The following is a 23,974-nucleotide window of genomic DNA, read 5'->3' as shown; positions in this document are numbered from 1 at the left end:
CACACAACTAAACTGGCAAGTGCAAAAGTAATGTCAACGGTCTTTGTTGTATAATCGAAAAAAACTGAAGACGCTTAAGAAGATAAGCCTGCTTTATTGAATAATGATTAAATAAATAGATGGTTATCATTCTGTAGAACTCTAAAATGTGATTTAGAGAATGAACAAATAGATAAACTTTCTTTTTAATAAAGAACAACGAGCAATACAATTCAGTCATGACAAGATACATGTGCGATAAGCAAACTTTACTAGAGCTTCTCCTTTGTAGAAGAAAACACCAAGTCTGCTTTAAGAAGCTAAGACAATCTTCAAAGGGTCTTTCTGCTTCCTTGATCAATTTAGTACAGCAATCTCAAACTCGAGACTCCTTTCTTCATAACTCTGAAGAAAGAGAAAGCAGACCATTGCTTCAAGACTTTAACTAAAAGAGTTTAACCGTGTTTACATGGAAAAATCTACTAGTTGCCGTCAAGGGACATATCTTCTCTAAAGATATTTTCTTTTTGGGACTATTGTAGCTTGTTCTTGGGATACATTATTCTCTTGTTCTTGGGACTTCCAATATTGAAGCTTGCCAGGGTTATTAGGATACATTATCAAGAAGGCACACCAAAATTAAAACTTAGGAAAAACAAAACAACAAACAGATACATACTTAAGTGGGAAGATATAAACAGGGGTACAGTAACAGAGAGCTTATTAGGAGAAAGCAATCAGTGTCGCAAAACCTGTTTTATTATTCCATCTACGCCTTGAATTACGAAATGTCCAACTACTTTTTATTAACTTTGGACATCAGATACCAAAGGCATTCGTCAATACAACACAAAACAACATTGGAAGAGAAGAGGTCAGATGGTAGTGCATGTCATTGGTTCAACACTATTGTTCAGAACTAATAGACGTTGGATAATTCTCCTCATTCCTCTTCTTCTTCTAAAATATGAATCATAACAAAACCAAAACTTGAAACATCGAAACTATCCTATGAAGAAAACTATTAATGAAATCAGATACTGAAAAGTCAATCACCATGTTGCATCCATCGTAGTGAATGCAAATAAGACTGGGGCGACAATTACATATCATCACATTCCACCAACCATAGTCAAGAACATCCGAAAATAACATAACAATAGAATAACAAGACACGAAAAGACCATTGAGACATAACTAGAGAAGAGTGTTGTGTTGTTTTGTTTTGAAGACAATTCTCGCCGTTATATATATACTAGTGGTGTTCCGGCGCTACGCGCCGGTTTTCAACATTTTAGGATGTAATAATTTAACCATGTAATTTGGTTGCTATGTAAGAAATATGTGACAAAAGATCGCTAGTGATTTGTCTACGCTTCGTGCAGGATATCGGTTTTCTAATTATGTAATATTTATTTGTAAACTATCATTGTATAATTATGTTGTCAGGTAGAAGAGTAGTATTTCTAAAGAACATTAAACCGAACCTAAAAATTGGTTATTCAGAGGTTAGTTGTTGTCTGTTTACTCATTTCAGGTATGATCTAAATTGTGAAATTTGAAACTGTTATTAAGAGATTCTTGTTTTAGAGCTAGAATCTGATCTAAATTATTGTTAAGGCATTCTTATTTTAGAGTTAGAATATGATTTAAATGGTTGTTAAAACATTCCTTTGTGTTTTTTATGAACTTTTGCTTTTAGGTGATCTTTTTCATTTTTTGCTTGTTTGTTTATAGTTGGTAATTTGATATTTATTTTGGACAGTCCTTTTATCTTTAAACTATTTTTTTTACATATTACATAGTCTTTCGAAGACCGAATCAGTTAGTTTTCTAATAGGATTTGAATCGTACCATAAATCGGATTCATTTAAACCGGTAAACCTGATTAAATTCTCTAAAACTGATAATCATGGTTTTCTCAAATTTTAAAATAATTTCATTAAAATTCACATTAGTTTTAATATTTATCTAAAATAATTATTTTCATTATCTTTTATATTATTTTTAAAAAATTATTGTTTTATATTGAATTGAATTAAAAATAATATAAAATCTTATACAAATTAATTATATAGTTATATATATATATTGTATTTATTTATTTTATTTAAAATTAAATTAAAAAATTTAAAACCTGATTGAAATGGTACAATCATTTGACCCAACTACTATACCAATCAATATCTAGTATTCTGGTGATCACTAATCAAAGTATTTTCTTGTAGACTGAACTGCTTGGCATAGTAGGTTGTTTGATTGTGGTTTGTCGTTTTGGGGATTGCCTTGGCAGACGATGTGAATTGTTAATGTAAGGGATTTTCTTTCTTGTGTGAGATATTGCTTTTGTTGTATATTGGAAATTTTCCTTATTTTTGTGTCTTTTGTTGTCAATTGAGTATTGTTTTTTTTTTTAATCTGAATTCATTTTAATTCAATTTTTTAATAAAAAGTATATAATGACCCATAAATTTCTCTCAATAAATAAGCTTAATTACACCCACGTTTATAATGCAGACAAATCTCAATAGCTAATTCTAACTAAATAGTTAAATGTTTTATAGATTTGTTGATATCATTAAGTATTTTGATAGATTTGGCTGCCTCCAACCAATGTTTGTTCAGTTCTTTTTTCTCATGGTTTCAATTCATTTTTTTTTCTTAACTAATTAAAACCTACTATTGATTTTTTTTTTTTTTGAAAAAGATGTTTTCTTATATTTGCTCGCTCAGCTTACATACTGTTTTTTTTCGATATACTAATTGAAAAACTTGGCTCATTATTTTAATATACCTTTTAGTTTTGCTAATATAGTTATAGTGGAATTCTCTTTAATTAGTTATCCAATTGTATTTATGTTTTTTGAAAACTCATTTATAATTTATTTAGCTTATTTTAGTTCGTTTTAACAAACAATACATATTTGTGACAAAATACTACAGATATATATTAATCACATAAATAAAATTATTCTGTGCTTTCAAAGTATTCACTTTATTAATTTATGTAACGCATTATAAATAATTATTGATAATAAATATGATTTATTTACATATATATTATAATAATAATAAAAAAAAATCTCTATTAAAAATATTTTTTGATCCACGACCAGTCGCATGCTTTCTTTTCCTTGATAAATCGTAATGCAAAATTTATAACAGATAAGGAACAGAGCAATAGTTTGTAGCTGAAGGCGAGAAGAGTTTTGTAGAAGTTGGAATCTTGTTGATGTAGTGCTCTATAGGCCGCCAGTGAAGGTGAGTGTAGTTGGCGGCTGTTTGTTTTGTCATGGTCATCGTTAAATAACATGAAGCTGATTGGAATTTAAATCATTAGAATCATAAGTTACATTGAGTCTAAGGCAGCCAAATGAAAGGAAAATATCTTATTACAGAACCAAAAATCATTATCACAGAAAGCAGAAGAAATCGATGACTAATACTTGTTAAGAAAACCGCCAGAGATCTGCGATTCTAAACCCAGCAACGCCACCAGGCCCTCCCGTTGCTGCATGTTAAAGTATGAAATAAAAAGAGCAAATACATAAGGAAATATGTTTCGAGTATGACTTGGAGAATATTATACCTTGAGATTTATTAGACAATGATTTTCCAACATAATAAAACAGCTGTTGACAACCATCACTTTGAGACAGTGCTCGGCCCGGACTTGCTGAAGCCAGAAAATCCTTGACCCTTTCTCCACACGTTTTTAGTGACGCACTCCAGAGATCTAACCATCATAACTTATTTCAGATGGAATCAGTTTTTTTCAGTAAATTTAGAGATAAGAAAACACAAGTGTAAAATAGATTTTGCACATAACAATAATATCATAAGTTTAATGCTGGCATTACTAAATTCATAAGAAGGCAAATCTCTAGACATTGCATCAGGAGAAACGTAATAACCATGTGAAGCCTCAGACAAGATCTTAAGATTTTAAGCAACAATAGAGAATGGAATAGATGTTACACAAACACATGTTTTTTTTCAAACACATACTTTTCACTATATGAAGTTAATACGCAATTTGAGAGAGCACACAATACAGTACAACGATGACATACATATGCTAGATCACATAGAGAGAGCGGCTGAACAAACCAGACGTAATGGAAGCTTACATTCGGAACCCACTGGTTGCTAAACTTGGGAACTCTACCGCATCTGTTCTTATGCCATTCCGATCTATAATCACATTACCTCCAGGGAAGCTTACACTCGAGTTTGAGGAGCTCTGTTTCTGGAGCACAATCAATGGAGTTGATAAGATTTATAAGAAGCTGCTCAAGTACGGCCCATGATTTATACATTAACTACACAACAGGATAGAAAGATTCGACCTTTTTGGATTTCCAGAGTTGTAGAACCCAAAGCAAATGCAGGAGGAGCAATCTCCACCACATCGGAATCCATTGACGACCTGCCAAAGATTTATTATTTATGGTTCACAAAAAAAAAACTAATGCAAAAGCTATAATTCACAAAAAAAAACTAATACAAAAGCTATAAATCTCAAAGCTGTAGATCCTCATCGTTCCAAGACACACTTATTTATAGCGACACCTTCGATCTGTTACAAATGCGGATCGTCAATGAGAGTAAATGAGATGGAGTGGGAAGAGAGGTGGGGTAAAGCTTGATGACCAAATTAAAGATCAATTTCAATGAGAAGCAATACGTTACAGTGAGGAGCCGAAATCGGAGACGATGGAAAGAGGACGGCGAAGATCGCAATCTCAAAGAAACACCAAACCTTAACCACAAACGGGCTTGGGATATCATTAAAGCCCAATAAATCAAAAACGAAATCCCTTTCCTGAATCAAAGTTTCACGCGGAAAAAACGAAATCCCCTCTCCCTTCGACACGTGTCAACAAAACAAACAGGGTCTGCTGACGTGGCTTCACCTGGAGCCTTTCTGAGCTACTTTATTAGTATAGATATATAGCCAGGTCACACAAAACTACTCAAGTCTAGGGTTTCACAAAGGAGCACAAACACGGCGATGTTTCGTTTTTCTTAACATGGGCCTTTGTCGAATTTGTGTTCTTAGTTGCTGATAAGGCCCATGTTCCTTGTTCTTCTTACTTTCACATCCATTTTGTTATTTTATGTTTCCATGACCACATCATTGATACAAACATTTAGAGATAAAAATGTTGCATTTTTTCAGCTGTGAGATTTGTTTAACAGAACATATAGTAATGTGCCTTCTAGATAAATATTAAATGGTGTTCAAAAAAAATAATATAAATATTAAATATTAATGAAAAAGTAACATTATACTAAACAATGTAAAACTATTTGAAATATTGAATATGGTAATAAATATTGAGTATTTGTAATATTTGTAATATTCATCCCCAAAGAAAATGCAACTGATTTGTTTCAAAAAACTTTATATGAATAGAGACTAGAGCAATCTTAGATTTATATATTTGTTCATATTTATGGAATTAAATATGAAGATTTTTAATACTTAAAAATCAAACTTAAATTAAAAAATCCTCCAAATTATAATATACTTTTTGTAATTAATTAGTTACACAAGAAAAAAAACTTTATGCTAAATTAAGAACAAAACTGAATGCTAACTATATGATTTATATTAGAGTAATCTTAGAGTTATAGATTTGCATTTTTTTATATATACAAAATACAATATTAATATTTTTTATAGAAAGCAAACATTTTTTGGTAAAAAATCTCAAAAAATAATAACTTTTTGTAATTAATCAGCTATTTCTGTTGTGACAACATAAGAAAAAAATATGCTAAATAAAGGAAAAAACTATATGTGATTTCAAGACTATAGTGGATAAACATTTGGATTTTGATTATTCGAGTGGATAACTCTAATTAATGATGGTCTATTAACCCAAAAAAAAAAAAGTAAAAAAAGAATCATAGAGGAGAGAGAGAGAGGGTTTCTTTTTGGACAGATATAAAACTCCTTACTTGCTGCTTCCTCTTCTTCTTCATTACTTCGCGAGTTTGTTCTGTTCAGATCTGATTCAGCGAGAGAGATACAGAGAGACAGAGCCTACGACGGAGAAGATGAGCGGCGTAAAGATCATCGGTGGTGGAGGAAAGAAAAGCTATAACGGGGTTTCAGACATCCCGACAGGGTCGAGGAAGATGGTACAGAGCTTGAAAGAGATTGTGAACTGCCCCGAGGCAGAGATCTACGCCGTCCTCAAAGACTGTAACATGGATCCTAACGAAGCCGTCAATCGCCTCCTCTCCCAAGGTCTCTCCTTTTTTAGATTAGACATTCAAAAGTCTCCACCTTTCGAGCTCTGTGCTTACATTAGAGGTAGCTAATAATATCATACTGATTCTTGTTTCTTGAATTGTTCAGATCCTTTTCACGAGGTTAAGAGCAAAAAGGATAAGAAGAAAGAGGTATGTGTTTACTTAAGTCTCTCACTTTATGTGTTTCGAATGATTAATTTCAATGCCTTTCTCTACTAGATGTTGTTTTGGTTTCAGTTAGTCTTTAATTCATGTTGTTATAATATAATTATTTACTGTTTCAGGTTAGGGATATACAGGATTCACGACCACGAGGCTATAGTAACAATTACAACCGTGGGACTAGAGGTGGTTCTGATCGGTATGCTGGACCTCGACGAACTGGAGCTTCCTCCTTCAACTCTAGTGGTATATATTAGACAAGAGATGTACATATGCACTTCTTTTTGGCTTTAGGATAACTTCTTTGAATCCGTATTCACATGAATTTTTTTTTTTGTTCAGAGTCGGGAAGTTTCCAGGGAAAAACAACGAACAAGAGAGAGAGCGAGAAGCAGACGTATGGAGGTTCTTTTTCTTCTACGTCTGGAGCACCGAGCCACCAGCAGATACCACACAGGTTTTCCCTTCAGTTCTCACTTCATCTTTCTTGTATGAATAGCTCCGTGTATGGCACTTAAAATTAAACAATGTGGTCTATAAGCTGCTCTCTTTCTTTTATTAGTTTAGTACAGTCTTCAGAGACTTATATTGCAATGATTCAGTTGGTAGGATTTAGTTAAATAGGTTTCCTGACCAACCAAATGTAGGTTATGTTTTAGAATGTCTGGTGACCAGTTAAGTTTTTCATACAAAAGTTTCTAGAGTGATAAACAGAGCTTTAATTGGTTTCAGCTGTAAATGGCTTGAAGTATTTAGGCGGCCTATGGCTTACTGCTAGAAGAACAGAATATGTTATTGTTCCATCAGGAGTCTTGAATACTTTTCTTTCTTGATGTTGAAAGTTGTATGCTGATGCTAAGCAATATTCCATGTACAATTCTTGTCTGATTCACTAGAGACAATGGAATTTATAACATAGCAAACGTGTTATGTACTTGGATATATAGTTTCTATGTAGTTGTTGTCGTCAAGGTATAATGTTTTTACATCTGTTGAAACTTGAGAGGTGTCAGGAATTATAGTTTTTTTTCATCTTTACATTTGAGTCACAGGTTGCTCATGTATGTTGTATATATTATGCAGTGATTCTGTTGCTGTGGACAGTAAAACGCCAACTGTGAGCTCGGGTGGTGGAATATCATCATCACAGCCTGTTTCGGTACAGCAACCTGCATGGTTTGGAGCTGCAGGTCAGAGGTCTATGGCTGACATTGTGAAGATGGGTAGACCTCATACCAAGACAACCAATTCTCAGAAAAATGTTTCTGCGGTTAATCAGGAGCATGAAACTGTAAAAGATCAATGGCCCTCAATTGAGAAGCCAATGGCTGCCAGCACCTCTTCTGTATCGGTGGCACCGACTGAGTCAGTGATATGTAATGGTCCAGCTGATTTCCAATCCAGCGGAGGGGATCAACAACTAAAGGGCCACTTGGAAGATACACATTTAGCAGAAAATGGTCCCTTTGGAAATCTTGGAAGAGATCATGTACAGGCTGACACTGTCGTTGTTCCAGAAGATGATGAATCTGAAGTGACATCTGAGTTTGATGATAATCCATACGAACCCCAAACGCAGAGCCATCCTGTTGAGCACCAGAAAGGTACGAATTTTACTTTGTATAAGTGTCATGTTTAGAAAATAATTGATGTATGCTTTATTGACAACACCTTGGTTCAAAATGGCGCATGGCGAGGTGAGGCGATGAGTGTCTCGCCTCTCGCCTTGCGCCATGGCGACACAAAGCGAGCGCTTTGTGTGTGAAGGCAAAAACTATAGTGCAAAAATAGAGGTATAGATAGAATACAAGTTTAGAACCAAAGTGCAAAACAGAGTACTTACCAGTGCACAAAAAGATCAGGAGAAACGTCAAACATCAAAGCCATGAAATAGAGAGAAGAACAATAGCACATGGAACCCTAATTTTAAACTTAGGTTACGGTATATAAGACTAACTTAGGGTTTGAAAAAGGCTTTTATGTGACGCCAAAGATGTGTTACAAATCTAACTCTGGTTTAGCAGTTTAAATTTGGCAAACCAATTCGGTTTGACTTAAAATCAATTAAGGCGTTGCTTTAGGAGCCTTAGGTTTAGTAAGAAAGCGTAGAAAGCGCTCGCTTTGTGTAAGTCGCCACGCCTTGAGGTGCTGAGGCGATGAAGACATCGCCAGACCTCGCCTAGCGCCATGGCACCAAAAGCGAGCGCTTTTTTAAACCAAGGACAACACTGTCGCTGGTGGAGTTGTTCCACACTATTTAGATCATAATGGCACATTATTTGGCAGATGCTTGATTGAATTTTCTTTTGATGAAATTTCACACACCTCACTGATACTGTGACATGAATCCCTCTGTCTCTGCAACTTGATCATATTAGCTGCTGGAGGAATTTGAAAAAGCTTGTGTAAAGTCTTTTGGTTTCTAATTTGAAAGTCAGGTAGACTAATGAAGCATCTCCTGTATTGGTTTACGCTTAGCTTTACTTTTTCACTTCTGTGTTCATTCTCTTACTTTTGGTGGGAGAATGATTCTCATTTTCTGAAGTTGTAGAAATATAGAAAACAAACATTTCGGAAAATCTGCAGCATGTTAGACTTGAATCTTTTTTTTTTGCTCTTGATGTTGTCTAATTCTGCGTGTCAATATTCTTTTGCAGGTGAAGATAACGTCTCGTCTGTTGCTGCCAACTTTCAAGAATTAAGCATAGAGAACCATGATAAATACTCCTCTCATGAGGAGAATAGACCTGCTGTCGTAATTCCAGACCATCTGCTAATATATTCAGAAGAGTGCTCACAGTTAAGCTTTGGAAGCTTTGGATCGAGACCTTTGAACAACAACTTAGAAGAAGCATCTGACGTAGCTCCACCGATGGAACGTGCTGATGCTAGGCATGTGCCCTTTATTACTGATTTTCCTTTTCTAAATAGTTTTTTTTTGTCTCTTTTTATTTGTACTCACCGTTAGTTGATCGTCTTCTGCACAGAAATACGGAGTTCTATGGAGATGAACAACTAGGAAGCACGTCCCATGGAAATATGGTCCATCCGTCTACTGCAGAAAATTATGATGATTCTGCAGAACCTCAGCAGGAAGTTTTGTTGCCAGAAAACCCCGAAACTGCTCATACGCAGAACCAGTACTCGTTTGCTCAATCTGATCAAGAGTATGCATATGAAACTGCCAAGCAGCAGACGAATACTGCATTTGATTCCTCACAGACAAGCATGCAGAATCAGATTGCTTCGTTAACAGATGTGATGGTAAGATACATATAAATTACGACCAAGTGCCCAAGCTTTCACGGCGTATATATTTTAAATATATATTAATATGCTAATGATATCCTTATAATTCTTTGTTGACATCATTGTTTTCAGCAAGGGTATTCAAACGCTACTCCAAACACTCTATTGGCACAAACAGCACAAAATGCGAGGGAGCTTGAGCTTCAGTACTCAACTTTCCCAGGGGGACAGTCTATGCCATCAAGAAGTAACGATTACTCACTAAATGACCAAAGCATTTCTATGCCAGAGGTGATCCCCTTACCTGTAGATTGAAGCGCTTCTTTTAATCAAGTAGCATATCGTCTTTCATGTTTCAGTGTGTGGGTTAAGTCCATCGATATTATTTAGGGTATTGTTCGATTTACAGTGTTTTGATTATATTTTCTTACACGCAGGCGCTCAGAGATGGTGGTGGTATTCAAACAACGCAGCCAAGCCAGCAGCAGAACTTACCCGGTGCCAATGTTGCTACTGGACCAGCTCTTCCTCAAGGACCTCAACAGCTTCCAATGCATCCATATTCGCAGCATACTGTGCCTCTAACTCACTTTGCCAACATGATCAGTTACCCTTTGATGCCTCAGGGCTACCCATACATGCCATCTGCTTTCCAGCAAGCATTTTCTGGTAATAGCTCATACCACCAGTCACCGGCCGCTTTGCTTCCGCAGTACAAAAACAACATTTCCCCCAGTAGTTTACCTCAGTCAGCCCCCATCTCCTCCCCATATGGATTCGGGAATTCAAGCAATGTCGGAGCCGGAAACTTCTCTCTTAACCAACAACAACAACAACAGGCAGCCCCTACTGGTACAACACTTAGTTATGAAGACGTTATGAGTCTACAATACAAACAGAACAGCCATCTATTGTCACTTCAGCAGCAGCAGCAACAACAACAGCAGCAGGTATGTTTCTCATTTTGACACTTGCATGGAAAGATGTATAGGTCTTTGTTTTGACCCTACTTGTTTGATCTCAGAATGAAAACTCGCCTGTATGGCTTCATGGACCTGGTTCTCAAACAATGTCGGGTGTCCAGAGCAACGCGTACTACAACCTCCAAGCACAACAGCAAGCTCAGCAACTTCGACAAGCTCAGCAACAGGCGCAGCAGCAATATGGTTCCCTCGGTTACCCTAACTACTATCAGTCGCAAACCGGAATGTCAATGGAGCACCAGCAGCGAAACCCAAGGGAAGGTGGCTCGCAAGGCCAGCCCTCAAAGCAAACACCGCAGCAGCACCTATGGCAAAACTCTTACTAGGAGGCGGTTTCAGTCCCGCTCAGGCCTCATGCTTGGCATGTACTATAAAGCTGATAACCGGTTATACAGGTTATCCGTTATTTAAGTTGTTGGGTAGGGAGAGAGGAAAAAAAAAACGGATCTCCACTATGTCTCTGTGAGTGTATTTATCATCTTTTGTTAACTTAGGGAAACAAGCAAACTCTAATCTTGATCAATGCAACTAAAACCCAAAGAAAAAAAAAACAAAAGTTCCCATGACTGTTGTAGCTTTGCTTCTGTGCTCCACCTTGTATAATATCTTTTCTATTTTAACAGTTTCAACTTTTAATGGATTCAGTTCTGATTGGGTAAACGCTCATAGTGCAGAGAGAGATGTTAACAGCTCATAATCATACAATAACATATATAAAGGTTTATTCTGCTGTCTCCCTTAACACACTTTTTTAAGACATGCATAGATATAGAGATCACAAGATCGGTTCTATAACTCCCTTCTCTATTACAAGACCGTTTATCTCTGTGTTTTCTGGTCGCACCCCTTACATACCTTAGAGAGTGAAACCGCTTTCCTCTTAGCTCGGTCTGTACCCGTGAGCAAAAGCTTACGCGTCAAGACCGCAAGAGCGGGTGTTTTCACAACCTTCTCCGTCACAACCGCTCCACCTGCTGTGCAGAGTTGTAACAAAGTCGCAATAGCTTTTTCTTTGCCTCTAGGTCTTCCACATCTCATTAGTTCCATGAGCCCCGTCACAACCGTTTCCTCTCTCCCTATACTCTCAGCTCCTAAAGACTCAGTAGCCATCACACCCAACACCCACGCAACTTTCTCCGCCACAGCCTCTTCCCCCAAAGCTCCAACGAGAGCAGACACTCCTCCCCTTTTTACCATCAAGCTGCAGTTATCCGGATGCAGCCATAAGCTATGCAAAGCGTAGACAGCATCTTTCTTCCCTCTCACGGTTCCGTTTCGCAGCACCAGTGCAAGCGCCTCGATGCATCCATCAGCGTTAGCGATCGTTTTCTTGTAATCATGTACACTTGAAAGAGTGTACAACGTAGCTGCTGCAATCTCCTTGGCTCTCATCGTAAGAGCAGAGACGAGAACGCTCATTATCGGCTCGAGACAAGAATGTTCCTCCATGATCAGACTCCTGTTTGCTTCGTCTATAGACAAGTTAAAGATCGATGCAACTGCGTTCTCTTGCGCAACAGCGTTTTCAGATTTGAGAAGACTACGCAGATACGGGATGGCACCTGCTTCCACGATCAACGTACGCGTTTCCGTTACTGTTCTAGTGAGAACACGGATCTCTCCTGCAGCCAACTCTGAGCCGTGTGCTAGGTTCTGTACAAGAATCGATAACGTTGCTTTGTTTGCTTCCGTGGAAGCTCTTGTTTGAAACACCTTAGGGAGAGACTCTTTAGGCGAGTCATGAGACAGACCAGTGACTTGGCACCAAAGCGTTGTCAAGTGTCTCAAAGCTAGGTTGGGAACGAAACTCAAGTCCACGAGCTTCTGTCCTGTTTTGGGACAAGTAGAGCGACCTTCTTGATGAATCCACCTAGCGATGGAGCTTCGGTCGTAAGTCTGTCCCGTGGAGATGATCACAGGATCGTTCATGAGGTTGAGAGAGATGGAGCAGATGAAATCCTTTGGAAGCGTTGTTGTAAACGTGTTCTTAATCTCCTCAGAGATCAAACGTTTCCTTTGTTTCTTAATCTCGTTACCATCTTCAATCTTGAATAAGAGAAACATAACGTACCGTGTGATATCTATAAACCCGTTGATCACTGACCTCGTAGGGTCTAAGTCACACCCGTGGCTTTTGATCTGCTCTTCAAGAAACTCGATCTCTTCTCTGTAACTTGTTGGATCTTTAATAGCGAGTTTCTCAAAGAAGAAGAAGCGTAGCTCTTCAGAGTTTGGTACACTCCCGTTCTCGAACTCGTCTAGAAACGAATAGAGTCTGTTACGCAGCGTCTCGTCGTTGTTATCGTCAACGTAGTGCTGCATGTGCAAGAGCTGGACTTGCTCTCTAACGTCGTCGTTTAGGCAGAGACTATCAACAGGGAGGAAGACATCTAAGAGGGTGGAATAGTCTTTACTCAGATCATGGAAGAAGCTTGAAAGAGAGGGGCTTTGAAGCAAGAGCCATAGCTTAGAGGAGTGAGCGCAGTAGCGGAGGAGGAACTTGGAGTGGTGGAGGAGGAGATAAAGCTCCTTGAAGCAGAGCACCGCCGTGGGATCCAAGCTTGACTCGGGTGCGAGGTGTTGGAGTAAGACGGCGAAGACTTGGACTTTACGTATCAGGGAACGGGTGTTTCTACGTTGGAAGGAGAAACGTACGTCGCTGAAGCACGAGAGGATCTCTGATGATGTCGAAGATAGTGTTTGGAGGAGAGTGACGTCGGAGAGATCAACCGGTGATAGAAACGCCTCAAGCGATGGAGATTGCCTCCGACGTGAGGATGCGAACATTGCTGAATCAGTGGCCATGTGACAACGAAATCAAACAAAAAGACAGTTAGCTTTGTCTGAGTCTTTCTTTTTATGTCCAAGATCAAAGCAAATCAAAGTACGTTAAGATGTGTGTGTGTATGACATGTGTTTGGGTAGAACATCAATGACAAGAGTGATTGTAACTTTAGCTATTTATAAAGGTTTTTTAACTGACGAGTGATTCATCTTTGTAATAGTAAAATATACATTAAGAAAATGATTTAGTATGTATGATAGTCCGTTAAAAAAAAGGAAAGTTCCCTAGATCTTCTCTCTACAATAGAGTATGGAGACCATGAATGGTGGAATAGAAGTCAAAAGTGTAAGCATGTAACGTTGTGTACCATACGGATCTAAATGACCATCCTCTCTATTTGCTGGTAGTTGAGATTTTAGATAATCGAGTTAGTGTCGTTATTTGATTGGTGTCAGAACTATTAGTACTCAACTGCTTGGGTGGCTATAAACATGATTAACTGATTATTGTTTATTTGATTTCTAACTGTTGAGTGTATTACTATTTACCATTTTGTGTTAACGTAAAGAACAAGCAAACTCTAATTTGGATCAATGCAACTAAAACCAAAGTAAGAAGCAACAGTTCCTGTGTCTTTTTAACTTTTTGCCTTTGTGCTTCTATAGCTTTCTATTTAAGTAGTTTCCAAGTCAAATAAAATGATCCACATAAACAGAGATATATGTATGGTATATGTGTAATCTCACTAGTCAACAAAAAATTTAGACAAGAAATTAGTTAGAGGAAGAAAAAAGCTTAATAAGAAGTGATTTAAAACGCGTTTGGCAAAGCTCAAATTTGTCGTTGTAAGACTTCCTGTCTTTGACTCTTTACTGTAGGAAGTTAGTTAGATCCTATGAAAGAGTAGAGACCATGAATTCAATTCACAAGTCAAAGTATAAGCATGTAACGTATCATAACTATTATCTTGCATTAGCTGGTGGTTGATATCACCTATCCTTGTTATCTGATTTCTAACAAAACCATAACTATGGTTTCTACTGCTTCTTCCACAGTTTAGAGGTTTGTCTGCTTAGCTTCAGTTCCATCACCTCTTTAACATCGTTGATGACATTTTTTTCACATTGACTACAAGAAATATATAGCTTTGAACTCAAAAATGTAAATTGTTTATTTGGTAATGAACTTCTAGAAACATACATTAGAAAAGCGTCTATCACCAAAAGGTTTTGACTTTTAATAAAAGCAACAAAAAAACATAAACTGTATTTAAAAGAAAAAAAACTACAAGTGAAATTTTTTGTTTAAACAACAAGAAAGGACTACCCCAAACTGTGTTAGAACCCTTTGAGGTTTGGCACATCAGACAGAAGCTAGCGTGCCTTCTCTGCTTTTGCCTAAGCAAAGTTTTACAACTTTGTAGCTAACTTAGAACCCAAAGAAGCCGAGTTCACTTGCTTTCTCCTTCTCAAAGGTCTCAAAATACTGATATATGATCGTGACAGCCAAGAGAATACCAGTTCCAGACCCAATGGCTCCCATGAAATCAGCAAGAACGGTCAATGCACCGATACACACTCCTCCGAAAGCTGCTGCTGTTGGGATGTACCTGTTCAGCTCCTTCTGCAAGTTTGACTCTCTGTGTCCAGGCATCACCATTTGTTGTTCCTGTTACGCATGGAGTTCACAATATCAGATACTCAACCCACCATGTAATAACTCAGGAACTGTATTGAGAAAGCAGTTATGATTCTATTACCTTAAGCTGCTTAGCTACGTCCCTAGCGGAAGATCCAGAGACCTCAATCCATGTCTTTGAGAAAAGAGCACAAGCAGTGAGCATGAAGACAATGTAGAACAAAGCATGGAACGGGTGAGCTGCCATGTCTGAGAAGCTGCAACCATATAGTAACATATGTTCATCAAACCGGTTGGTGGAGATAACAATTTTGATGGATTAAAACAGATACTTTTGCATTACCTTGCTGGAGCAGTGATGAGGTAAGCTAGACCACTAACTGGAATAGATTGCCCACTGTACTCAGATTCTTTCCATTGTCCCAAAAGGTTCACAAAGAAGTTTCCACTGAACTTCCTGTATAGAAGCTGTTCACCACAGAAGAGAGATTCAATGTTAGCATTATGTTTCTGTGGAGATGATTCAAGAATGTATGAAATGTACCTGAGAGATGAAGTAAAGATTTGAGACGAGAGCGGATTGGAGAATGATGGGCATGTTAGAGGTGTAGAACAGCTTGATTGGGTAAGAGCCCTGCTGCCCACGTGCATTCTTTGATCTCACAGGCAAAACCACACGGAACCCTTGGAAGTAGATCACAATCAAGAAGATCAAGACTGTGGCTAGCAAGTTGGTAACGTTTGGAAGGTTCTGCCGGTAGAACGCTTGGCGGAGAGCCGCAACCTTGTTGGACTTAGTTATCAGCATATGGAACAATGCGATAACAGCGCCTTCAAACTCAGCTCCACGACCAGTGTTGATGGTGGTTGGGCTAAACGCCTTCCAGATAATGCTCTCACAGATGTTGGTGGCGATGAAAAGGGAGATTCCTGAGCCGAGACCGTATCCTTTTTGAAGAAGCTCGTCAAGGCAGATAACAATGATTCCGGCAAAGAAGAGCTGGAGGATGATGAGGATGGCGTTTCCAACACCGAGCTGACCAACGGGTCCATACATTCCGGAAAGAACGTACGCAACAGCCTCACCGATGGCAATCAGAATACCAAGAAGCTTCTGAGCACCATTCCTACAAAGCAAGTTGAATAAGAACTCACACGGACACAGAAGCAGCAACAACAACAACAATAAAACTTACAAGAGGGCACGGTCCTCACGGACATTGTTGTCAACCTCAATAATCTTAGAACCAGCCAAGAGCTGCATCACGAGTCCAGACGTGACGATGGGAGTAATACCAAGCTCCATAACAGTCCCACGGTTGGAAGCAAGAATGACACGCATCCAGTAGAACGGATCCGCACCGGTGGTGGAGTGAATACCATAGAGAGGAAGCTGACTGCAGACGAGAAAGATGAAGAGAGAGATGACAGTGTAGATAACCTTCTCTCTGAAAGGCACCTTCCTGTCAGCACTCTGCACCTCAGGCAGAAAAGCCAAGAACGGCCTCACCAAATGCAAAACTCTAAACCCTCCTCCCATTCTAGTATCGTTGATCCAACTTCTGTACATTCAAATCAGATATCAGAAAAAAACTATACAATTCCACACACATTGACATAAAGTTATAAACTTTAATGCAAAATTCAAATTTATTCAAACACCACCCCCACAAACTTATTTCAAAGTCAGCTTCTGAAAATTATGAAAAATAAATAATTCCACATGCATTCACATAAAGTTACAAACTTTTACATGCAAATTTATTCAAACACCAAAGTCAGCTTCTGAAAATTATGAAACCTATACAATTCCACATGCATTGACATAAAGTTATAAACTTTTTCATGCAAATTTATTCAAACATAAAAGTCACCTTCTGAAAATTATGAAACCTATACAATTCCACACGCATTGACATAAAGTTACAAACTTTTTCATGCATCAATGCTAACAAACACGAACTGCAATCAATGAATCAGAACAATTTGTCGTAAACCCACTATCAATACGAGTGGTGGGTAAGAACAAAGATCGATACTTTACTCGCCTAGAGCTAAAGTTATCTCAACCCAGCAACCAGATCTATCGAAAATGCCTCAGAACCATACAGATCGTTAAAAAAAACAGATCTAAAGGAGCATAAACACAGATCTGATGAGAAAGACTCACAAAATGACGATGGAGAAAGAAAACAATCAGTAGGAGAAATAATCAGAGATCGGAAGGAGATTATAATGAGAAGAGAGGAGAGGAGAGCGTTCACCTTTCGAAAACCGACGGCTGCGATGATTTTCTTGCCCTTCACACGGAGGAAAAGAGCGATGTAGCTTTGATGGTCAACGAAACACGAAGGTCGCACTCGCACCCACCTTATAAATTTCATTTCAGATTTTTTTTTTAAATTTATTTCTCTTTTTTATTTTTTTGGGATTAATGCGTAAACGTGGCGAGGCGATGCGAGACACGATAGTTCAACCAATCTCTGTTTGCCATATCAGATTTGCTTTTTGATTCAGATTGGGCCGCGTTTTGTTTTTGTTGGGCTGTTAGTGGGCTTTCGATTTGTACGTAAACAAAGTTGTTTGTGATTTTTTTTCTCTTTGTTAGTTGTTCATGTATCTAAAAACTTTTGACTTTGGATTTGCATTTAAACAGTTGACATATTATATGTTTAATAAAATCACAAAGCATGGAATCAATCACTTAAGATTTTTTTTTTTTTGTGAGAAATACAGAGAGCAATTAATTAGCAAAAGTACTAGATGGATTTGATGGAAAACATGAGCAGTATGGGGTCAGTCACGCATGCGAGCTAGCTTGGCTAATAAAATCAAAGTCTAGACTCTTGACGTCGAGAGTGTCATCAAGGTTATTCGAGAGACTTGACATCGAGATCGGCAATCTCCAGCCTCCATGAGTCATTTATCTGCATGAGAAGAAGATTTGCAAACATTTTTAAGAAAATAATGTACATTACTCACTTACCTGCTTCATGAATTCAAGACCTTCATGCATCAATTTGCATCTATTGATGGCCACACAAAAAGAAAAGAATATTTGTTTGTGGCCATGTTTTTAGATATATACATTCTCTTTTATTATGAGTAGTAATTGAAACATAACAAAACATGAAATGAATCCAGGAACTAACTAGTGTCTACTACGACTAGCTATAGATCCAAGAGCTTCATTTTTACTAAAAATGTAAAATGTAGTTAACCCAAAATAAATTTAGATAAAATACTGGCACGAAAGAATTACCGGGCAAATCTCCTTTGGCAGAGAGTTTATACCACAAACATAAATGCATATGCAAGAATGGAGTAATAGTTTCCTGCCAAAGGAGATCTTGCCCTGTAATGCATTTGCACCTTTCTTTATATATCTTTCAGCTCTAAACTAATTGTTCGTATTGTGTTTATATATAACATGCAAGAAGCATATTCAGTGGCACTATCCTTCTGATCTAGAATATAATCTCACATACGTACGCATATATAATTGTCTATTAAAGAATATTCCCCCCATATTTTACGGTCATCAGAGCATTGAGTCTCTAGAGTTGTGTTCTACTTTACTTGATAATTTATTTATAACTTTATGATATTAAGCTATTTTGATACAGCCCAAAATCTAATAGGTTTTGTAATAAATCAATGGGATACCTATCATTAAGAAACTATATAGACTCGAATTGGGAAATGACCAAGATGGCGTATTAAAACTGTATAACTATTTATGTAGAAAAAAAGCATTATAAGCAAAAGCATTATCAAAGGCTGATTTCATGTCTAGACAAACATGTACCTAACATTCCAGAATTTAAGATTTTAAAAGAAGACTTTTCAAGCCTTTATATTTTTCTAAAAAAAAAAATTGAATGAATTTTTGTTACTATTTGGTTTTGTGGTGTGTGGGGATTGGGGTGGGGGGGGGGGGGGGAGAGAGTTTAGCTTTTAATACTTTATTAACTAAGATGGTTAATTCTAGAAAATAATGTTTTGAATTACCAAAAGGTTTGACAAGGACAACTACTAAAAGTTTAATATTTAGATTAACTATAAACTGATTCTTTTGGAAATGGAAGATCCATGGTATTGTACTCTCCAGGTTTTTATATTCAAAACCCACAAACTTTTTGTTTTATTTTCTTTTGTTGGTAGTGTTAAACTTAAAACATTAGATTCTTTTCGAAATATACGTTCCAAATCACATATATATGGTATATGATAGGAGAATGTTTCTTTCTCAAAATTGTCTAATTTTCTACTTGTATTTTCAAAAATTTAATGTTTAAAACCTATCAACTCCTTTAGGTTTAATGTTTAGAACAAATCAACACTCTAGCTAGGTTTTGAGAAATGAGAAATGAGAAATAAGTGTTTCTCCTTCTCTCTGTAAAGCAACCTTCAAGTTAGAAATATCACACGAAAATTAGATACTAACTTGTCAATTGTAGTACACCTTCACAGTTAGACAATTTTCACTTATCCATAAGAATAATTAAGGAAAAGTAGAAAACTAATGTACTAATATCCTCAGTATGTTAAAATATTTGAGGAGTTAAGTCAAGTTTACCACTAAGATATAGAATCCTACTTTTATTAATTATCCCATTATAGTCTGTAGAATATAAATTCCAATACATCAACAAAATTTCATCATTTGTTTATACCCAATTCTTGTTCCACCTTTATAGATTTTACGATTTGGCTTTAGAAAAGTCAAAGATAAAAGTTATATGCCTCATGCAGCATATTCATTCAGTAATCAGTATATCCAACTACAACAAATTGACATTAGCTTGCATGCTATTGTACTTGATCATTAGGTATTTGACGATGCACATATTTGCTTTTTTGATAGTATCTAAACATTTGTTCTTTTTCCTTGTTAGCAAACTTTATCACGAAAAATGTTTCTAACTAGAATATGGCCAAATATATAGTTAGTGGCAATCACGTCTCCACAAATCAATCATACCTAAAAATCCTTGAACCAATTTGTTATGGTAACTCTATTTCAAAAACATGTTCGATTCCTATATATTTTATGCAGGGCGTCTAAAACTTTATAAAAAGCATGCCCATAACTAATATTAAAAAAATCATTTAAAATAATTATTTTAGTTTTAAAATTATATTGCCTATAACATTACTGTAACTATATTATAATTATATGATTTATGTGTTTTTTTGTCAAAACATCGTTATAAAATCAGTTAGATTTATATTTGCCTTGTAATATAAGATATAAGTAATGATTTTTTGTAGAGGATTTGATGAAGAATATGTATAATTTTCTCTCAGAATTTATTAAAAGACTAATACATATAATTTTTCTAATTTAATCAAATTAAAAATTTAAATTTCTGAATTAATATTAAATATTAGAGCACATATCGGAATTTACTTTCCAAAGAGATATAATTGATATTAATGCTAATTATTTTTAGTTTATTTCATTTGGTTATGTGAAAAAATGTTTTGGTAAATTATCTTCACATTTAGTGGTTAATAAATACGAGAATTAAATTTACATATAGTTATTTTAAATTTTTTGTTATACATTTATGAATTTGAATCTAAACTTATTATAAAAAAATATTAAGGATTTTGGGCTCTATTGATCGTTTACTCGCAGGTGCGTGCCCTGATTTTATAATGAGATTGTAAAATCGGCAGATTAATCATTTAGACTTGACTGTTGAACTTTGTTTTCGGATTCTCTTTTGGGTTGAGAGCATTCTTTGGCTACGTGTTGAAAGCCTCTATCAAAGAGATAAGGTTGTTTGTCCAAAAAAAAAAAAGAGATAAAGGTTGAAGCTAATGGAAAGGAGCTGATCGTTTAGAGTAGATTCTTCGACAATATAGTTGTTGTGTCTACTACTACATTGTTAGAATGTAAATGTATGATTTGATTAAAAATATATATAATATACTACCTCAGTAAATGAAAAAAAAAAACTAGGTTCTTTCTTAATCTATATCAGTAACTTTTGTTGTCAACAACATGGTTACATGCATTTCTATATGAAAGCTTCAGTATGAATGGTAATATAACAACGACTCTAACTTTAAATCATCAAAGTACTAGATTTGGGAAATGAATAAAGGTAGGAAAAAATTGCTAGGCAAATCTCCTTTGGCAGAGGAAAATGAAGACAAAATATTTGAGTCATCAGCGTCCCCTGCCAATAGAGGATTCACCCTGTAATGCTTTTCTACCAAATGTTAGTCTTTCCCCCCTCTCTTACTTGATTGCTTCAAATGAAAAAAGGAACTATGTAATGCATTTATAAACCTTGATGTAAAGAGCATATACTATGGAACAATACCTATTAGAATCATGAATCAGAAAACTTCGTATACAATACAATACAAAAGCAAAGTATTTACACAGTACTGAAAAAAGGGCTGGTAAATGAGAAAAAAGAAGAGATGTTAAAGTCCGAATCAGAAGCATGAGGACCGCATGAAGGGGTTGGTCTTTGGATTATACTAGACACATATGCTCTATGAAACATAGGATATGCCACAGAATATGACTTCTATATGCATTCGTTACCGACACTTTCATCAACTATATGTACACTTTGCTAGTCCAGTTTACATAACTCAGATGTAGCTGTGTAAGATTTTAAAAACTATTGAAGATGCATGTTTGTGAAGAAAGAGGAATCATCAGACATCAATGTATAGCTGGATTACTGGGCGAATACTCCTATGGCAGATGGTTTTGGCATTGCTTGAGTTGCAAGCAAAATGCTTCTCTGCCAAAGGAGATTTGCCCCGCAATTCATCCCATGCAAAACAGTATATCTCTCCAATATTTGTAGGCAAGTTGTTTTATTTTATTAGTTATCGGTGTTTATTAATCAGTCTCCGGATCTTAGACTATCACACGAGGTATGTATGTTGGTGACTATCTCTCAAAACTATCATTTATTCTTTACCTATCCATCTATTAAACTATTAATCAGAGTTTGATCTAAGAACTTGTATTATATTATCTTCCAATTTTTCCATATAGTCTAGAGTCCGAATCGATGATAAAAATTACCAGCAAATAGGATTAATAACTGACAAATCAATTTGATGTGTTTTGGTAGTAACCGCTCATCCTTTTAAAAGCCAATGAAGCAAAAGGATAGTGAGCAGAAAAGCCATGAAGATGCAGCAAGATTGTCCACATGTATAGTCTTCTCCTCTCGTCCAATGTATTGTGTCCTTACTTGCCAAGATTTCACATACACTGGCAAGAGAGAACATCAGAGGTTTACACCGAGATTTATCTGTAAAGATTGGACTTAATGCTGAATCTTGTAAAGATTGGTCAAGTTAACGACCCCCATAAATATCATTACTAAGCTAATAACAATCGAGGAACTGAATTCACTACCTGTTTGCTCTGAGCTTGAACCAAAGCACAATGCTTTGTGTGGATATGACTTCACGCTTATAGTTTTGATAAAATCATTTTTTTGGTAAAATAAAATTTTCATCTAACTATATGTTGGTAGTAAACAATATAAAATTTTGCCTGAAGCGGAGATCGCCCATTAATGAAAAAAATATATATATATGACACTTCATTCAAAATTTTGGACTATTTGTTTTTGTATGATAAGTTAGAATTGATTTTATGCACATGTAATAGTGTAAATGGCGCGCGTGGCGTATTTGGTATGCATGGCAGCATGGTTCATGTTCGGTGTACGCAATATATCTGATCAGACTCGGCTACAAATCATTGTGTTTGTGCAGTGACTCAAACAACTTATTGACCTGCTCTCGAAAGGATATCATTCTTGACCAACGCTAACATAATTCTTTATTACGCGTTATCTTTTTCTTCTTTTTGCTTCTTACGCATTCACTAATTACGAATTTTGAATAATTCTTTTGGATAATTTATTTTATTTATTTATGCAATACACAACGATAAGCATTATCCAAAAAAAAAAAGTGAATCTTAACGTGGTCTTCACATCGATCTTTTGTTCTTCTGTCATCGGGGTTATATTCATTGGTTTATGTATTTTCTTAATACAATAAATATACGAAACAGGATAAACCTTCGTCGTGCTTGCATTTCAGGTTTTTAGCATAAACATTTTTAATATATATATTAGCATTAGCTTTTCAGGAAATATTACGAGGTATATTTTTTTCAATGAGAGTCGTTTTATGTACTAGTCTGGACTAAGTTCAAAAATTTCATGTGTTAATTTGCGTTCTTGATGTCCAAAGTTCTAACTAACGCAACTTTTTTTTTTGAACTATAACTAACGCAACTTAATGTAAATTTATAGTTGTGTTGCTTAGTTTCCAAGTTAATGCAACCATGAAGCTCTAATAGTTGCATCAAATGTTGTTGACAAAAAAAATAATGCAGTAAACACCGTTGTTGTGTTTTTTTTCTTCTATATATGTTATCTTCCTATTTTTTCTTCTGTTCTCGTCCACTAAAAGTATCTTGGCTTATCACCATTATTATTTTGCCATTTAAAACCATTGCTAAAAGTAATATCTGACCAATTGATAATTTTCCATCCATCCTCATGACAATTTCCGAATAAATATCTGGACAATAACTATGCACTAAAAATAATCAACTCGAAATTCTAAATTAATATTAATTCACACAATACACATCATATATGAGATGAGATATTAAGATATCACAATTACTCTTTGGAGTACTTCTGTAGCTTTTGGCTTTTGTCGGCAACGTGAAGACGACGACTTACAGTCAGCACCTGCTCAGCCACACCCACGTGGTTCCCACAAATAACACCTAAAATCTTTCTTTAAGATTACAATTCTCTCTTGTCACAAACATCCAAATTTGTACTGGGGAAATACAGATGTGTGACGACATCCTAACGATCCATGATCTGCTTATCGACCA

At 36.1% G+C, this 23,974-nt stretch overlaps 3 protein-coding genes and 2 non-coding genes across 6 annotated transcripts; 1 reads left to right on the top strand and 4 right to left on the bottom strand.

Moving 5' to 3' along the window:
* Positions 1-848: 848 nt before the first annotated feature.
* LOC125608505 lies at positions 849-933 on the bottom strand. Its single transcript, XR_007339395.1, has one exon. It is a non-coding gene; the product is annotated as a small nucleolar RNA Z195/SNORD33/SNORD32 family (small nucleolar RNA).
* A 76-nt stretch (positions 934-1,009) lies between these two features.
* Positions 1,010-1,099, bottom strand: LOC125608446. The gene has a single exon (XR_007339340.1). It is a non-coding gene; the product is annotated as a small nucleolar RNA U31b (small nucleolar RNA).
* Positions 1,100-5,883: 4,784 nt separating this feature from the next.
* LOC125608292 (RNA polymerase II degradation factor 1-like) lies at positions 5,884-11,259 on the top strand. Its single transcript, XM_048778452.1, has 10 exons — positions 5,884-6,238; positions 6,350-6,393; positions 6,528-6,651; positions 6,748-6,862; positions 7,489-8,009; positions 9,063-9,297; positions 9,393-9,669; positions 9,787-9,945; positions 10,092-10,604; positions 10,679-11,259. The coding sequence occupies exons 1-10, from the start codon at positions 6,046-6,048 to the stop codon at positions 10,961-10,963; spliced, it is 2,466 nt and encodes an 821-aa protein (XP_048634409.1). The 5' UTR covers positions 5,884-6,045; the 3' UTR covers positions 10,964-11,259.
* Positions 11,260-11,365: 106 nt separating this feature from the next.
* LOC106432793 (U-box domain-containing protein 17) lies at positions 11,366-13,833 on the bottom strand. Its single transcript, XM_048778453.1, has one exon. The coding sequence runs from the start codon at positions 13,440-13,442 to the stop codon at positions 11,457-11,459; it is 1,986 nt and encodes a 661-aa protein (XP_048634410.1). The 5' UTR covers positions 13,443-13,833; the 3' UTR covers positions 11,366-11,456.
* Positions 13,834-14,568: 735 nt separating this feature from the next.
* On the bottom strand, positions 14,569-17,466 carry LOC106432790 (protein transport protein Sec61 subunit alpha-like). 2 transcript variants are annotated; one of them, XM_048778451.1, is made up of 6 exons: positions 17,325-17,466; positions 16,257-16,622; positions 15,605-16,187; positions 15,404-15,528; positions 15,182-15,317; positions 14,569-15,090 (listed from the first exon to the last, which is right to left on the bottom strand). In XM_048778451.1, the coding sequence occupies exons 2-6, from the start codon at positions 16,598-16,600 to the stop codon at positions 14,851-14,853; spliced, it is 1,428 nt and encodes a 475-aa protein (XP_048634408.1). In that variant the 5' UTR covers positions 16,601-16,622; positions 17,325-17,466; the 3' UTR covers positions 14,569-14,850. The 2 variants fall into 2 exon arrangements, with proteins under 2 accessions (XP_048634408.1, XP_048634407.1); XM_048778450.1 differs by having other exon boundaries at positions 16,257-16,619; positions 17,325-17,458.
* Between the last annotated feature and the right edge of the window lie 6,508 nt (positions 17,467-23,974).

This window comes from Brassica napus, chromosome A4 (genome assembly GCF_020379485.1).
Source record: "Brassica napus cultivar Da-Ae chromosome A4, Da-Ae, whole genome shotgun sequence".
Classification (NCBI taxonomy): domain Eukaryota; kingdom Viridiplantae; phylum Streptophyta; class Magnoliopsida; order Brassicales; family Brassicaceae; genus Brassica; species Brassica napus.
The sequence above is the reverse complement of the archived record's forward strand: the minus strand, read 5'-3'. Positions and strand labels throughout refer to the sequence as shown.

Excerpts from the sequence above, each read along its gene's own strand:
- LOC125608292 (XM_048778452.1), top strand. The coding sequence starts at position 6,046 with ATGAGCGGCGTAAAGATCATCGGTGGTGGAGGAAAGAAAAGCTATAAC. Across the intron at positions 6,652-6,747 it reads TTCCTCCTTCAACTCTAGTG|AGTCGGGAAGTTTCCAGGGA; the intron begins GTATATATTAGA and ends TTTTTTGTTCAG. Across the intron at positions 10,605-10,678 it reads AGCAACAACAACAGCAGCAG|AATGAAAACTCGCCTGTATG; the intron begins GTATGTTTCTCA and ends GTTTGATCTCAG.
- LOC106432793 (XM_048778453.1), bottom strand. The coding sequence starts at position 13,442 with ATGGCCACTGATTCAGCAATGTTCGCATCCTCACGTCGGAGGCAATCT.
- LOC106432790 (XM_048778451.1), bottom strand. The coding sequence starts at position 16,600 with ATGGGAGGAGGGTTTAGAGTTTTGCATTTGGTGAGGCCGTTCTTGGCT. Across the intron at positions 16,188-16,256 it reads CGTGAGGACCGTGCCCTCTT|GAATGGTGCTCAGAAGCTTC; the intron begins GTAAGTTTTATT and ends CTTGCTTTGTAG. Across the intron at positions 15,091-15,181 it reads ACGTAGCTAAGCAGCTTAAG|GAACAACAAATGGTGATGCC; the intron begins GTAATAGAATCA and ends CATGCGTAACAG.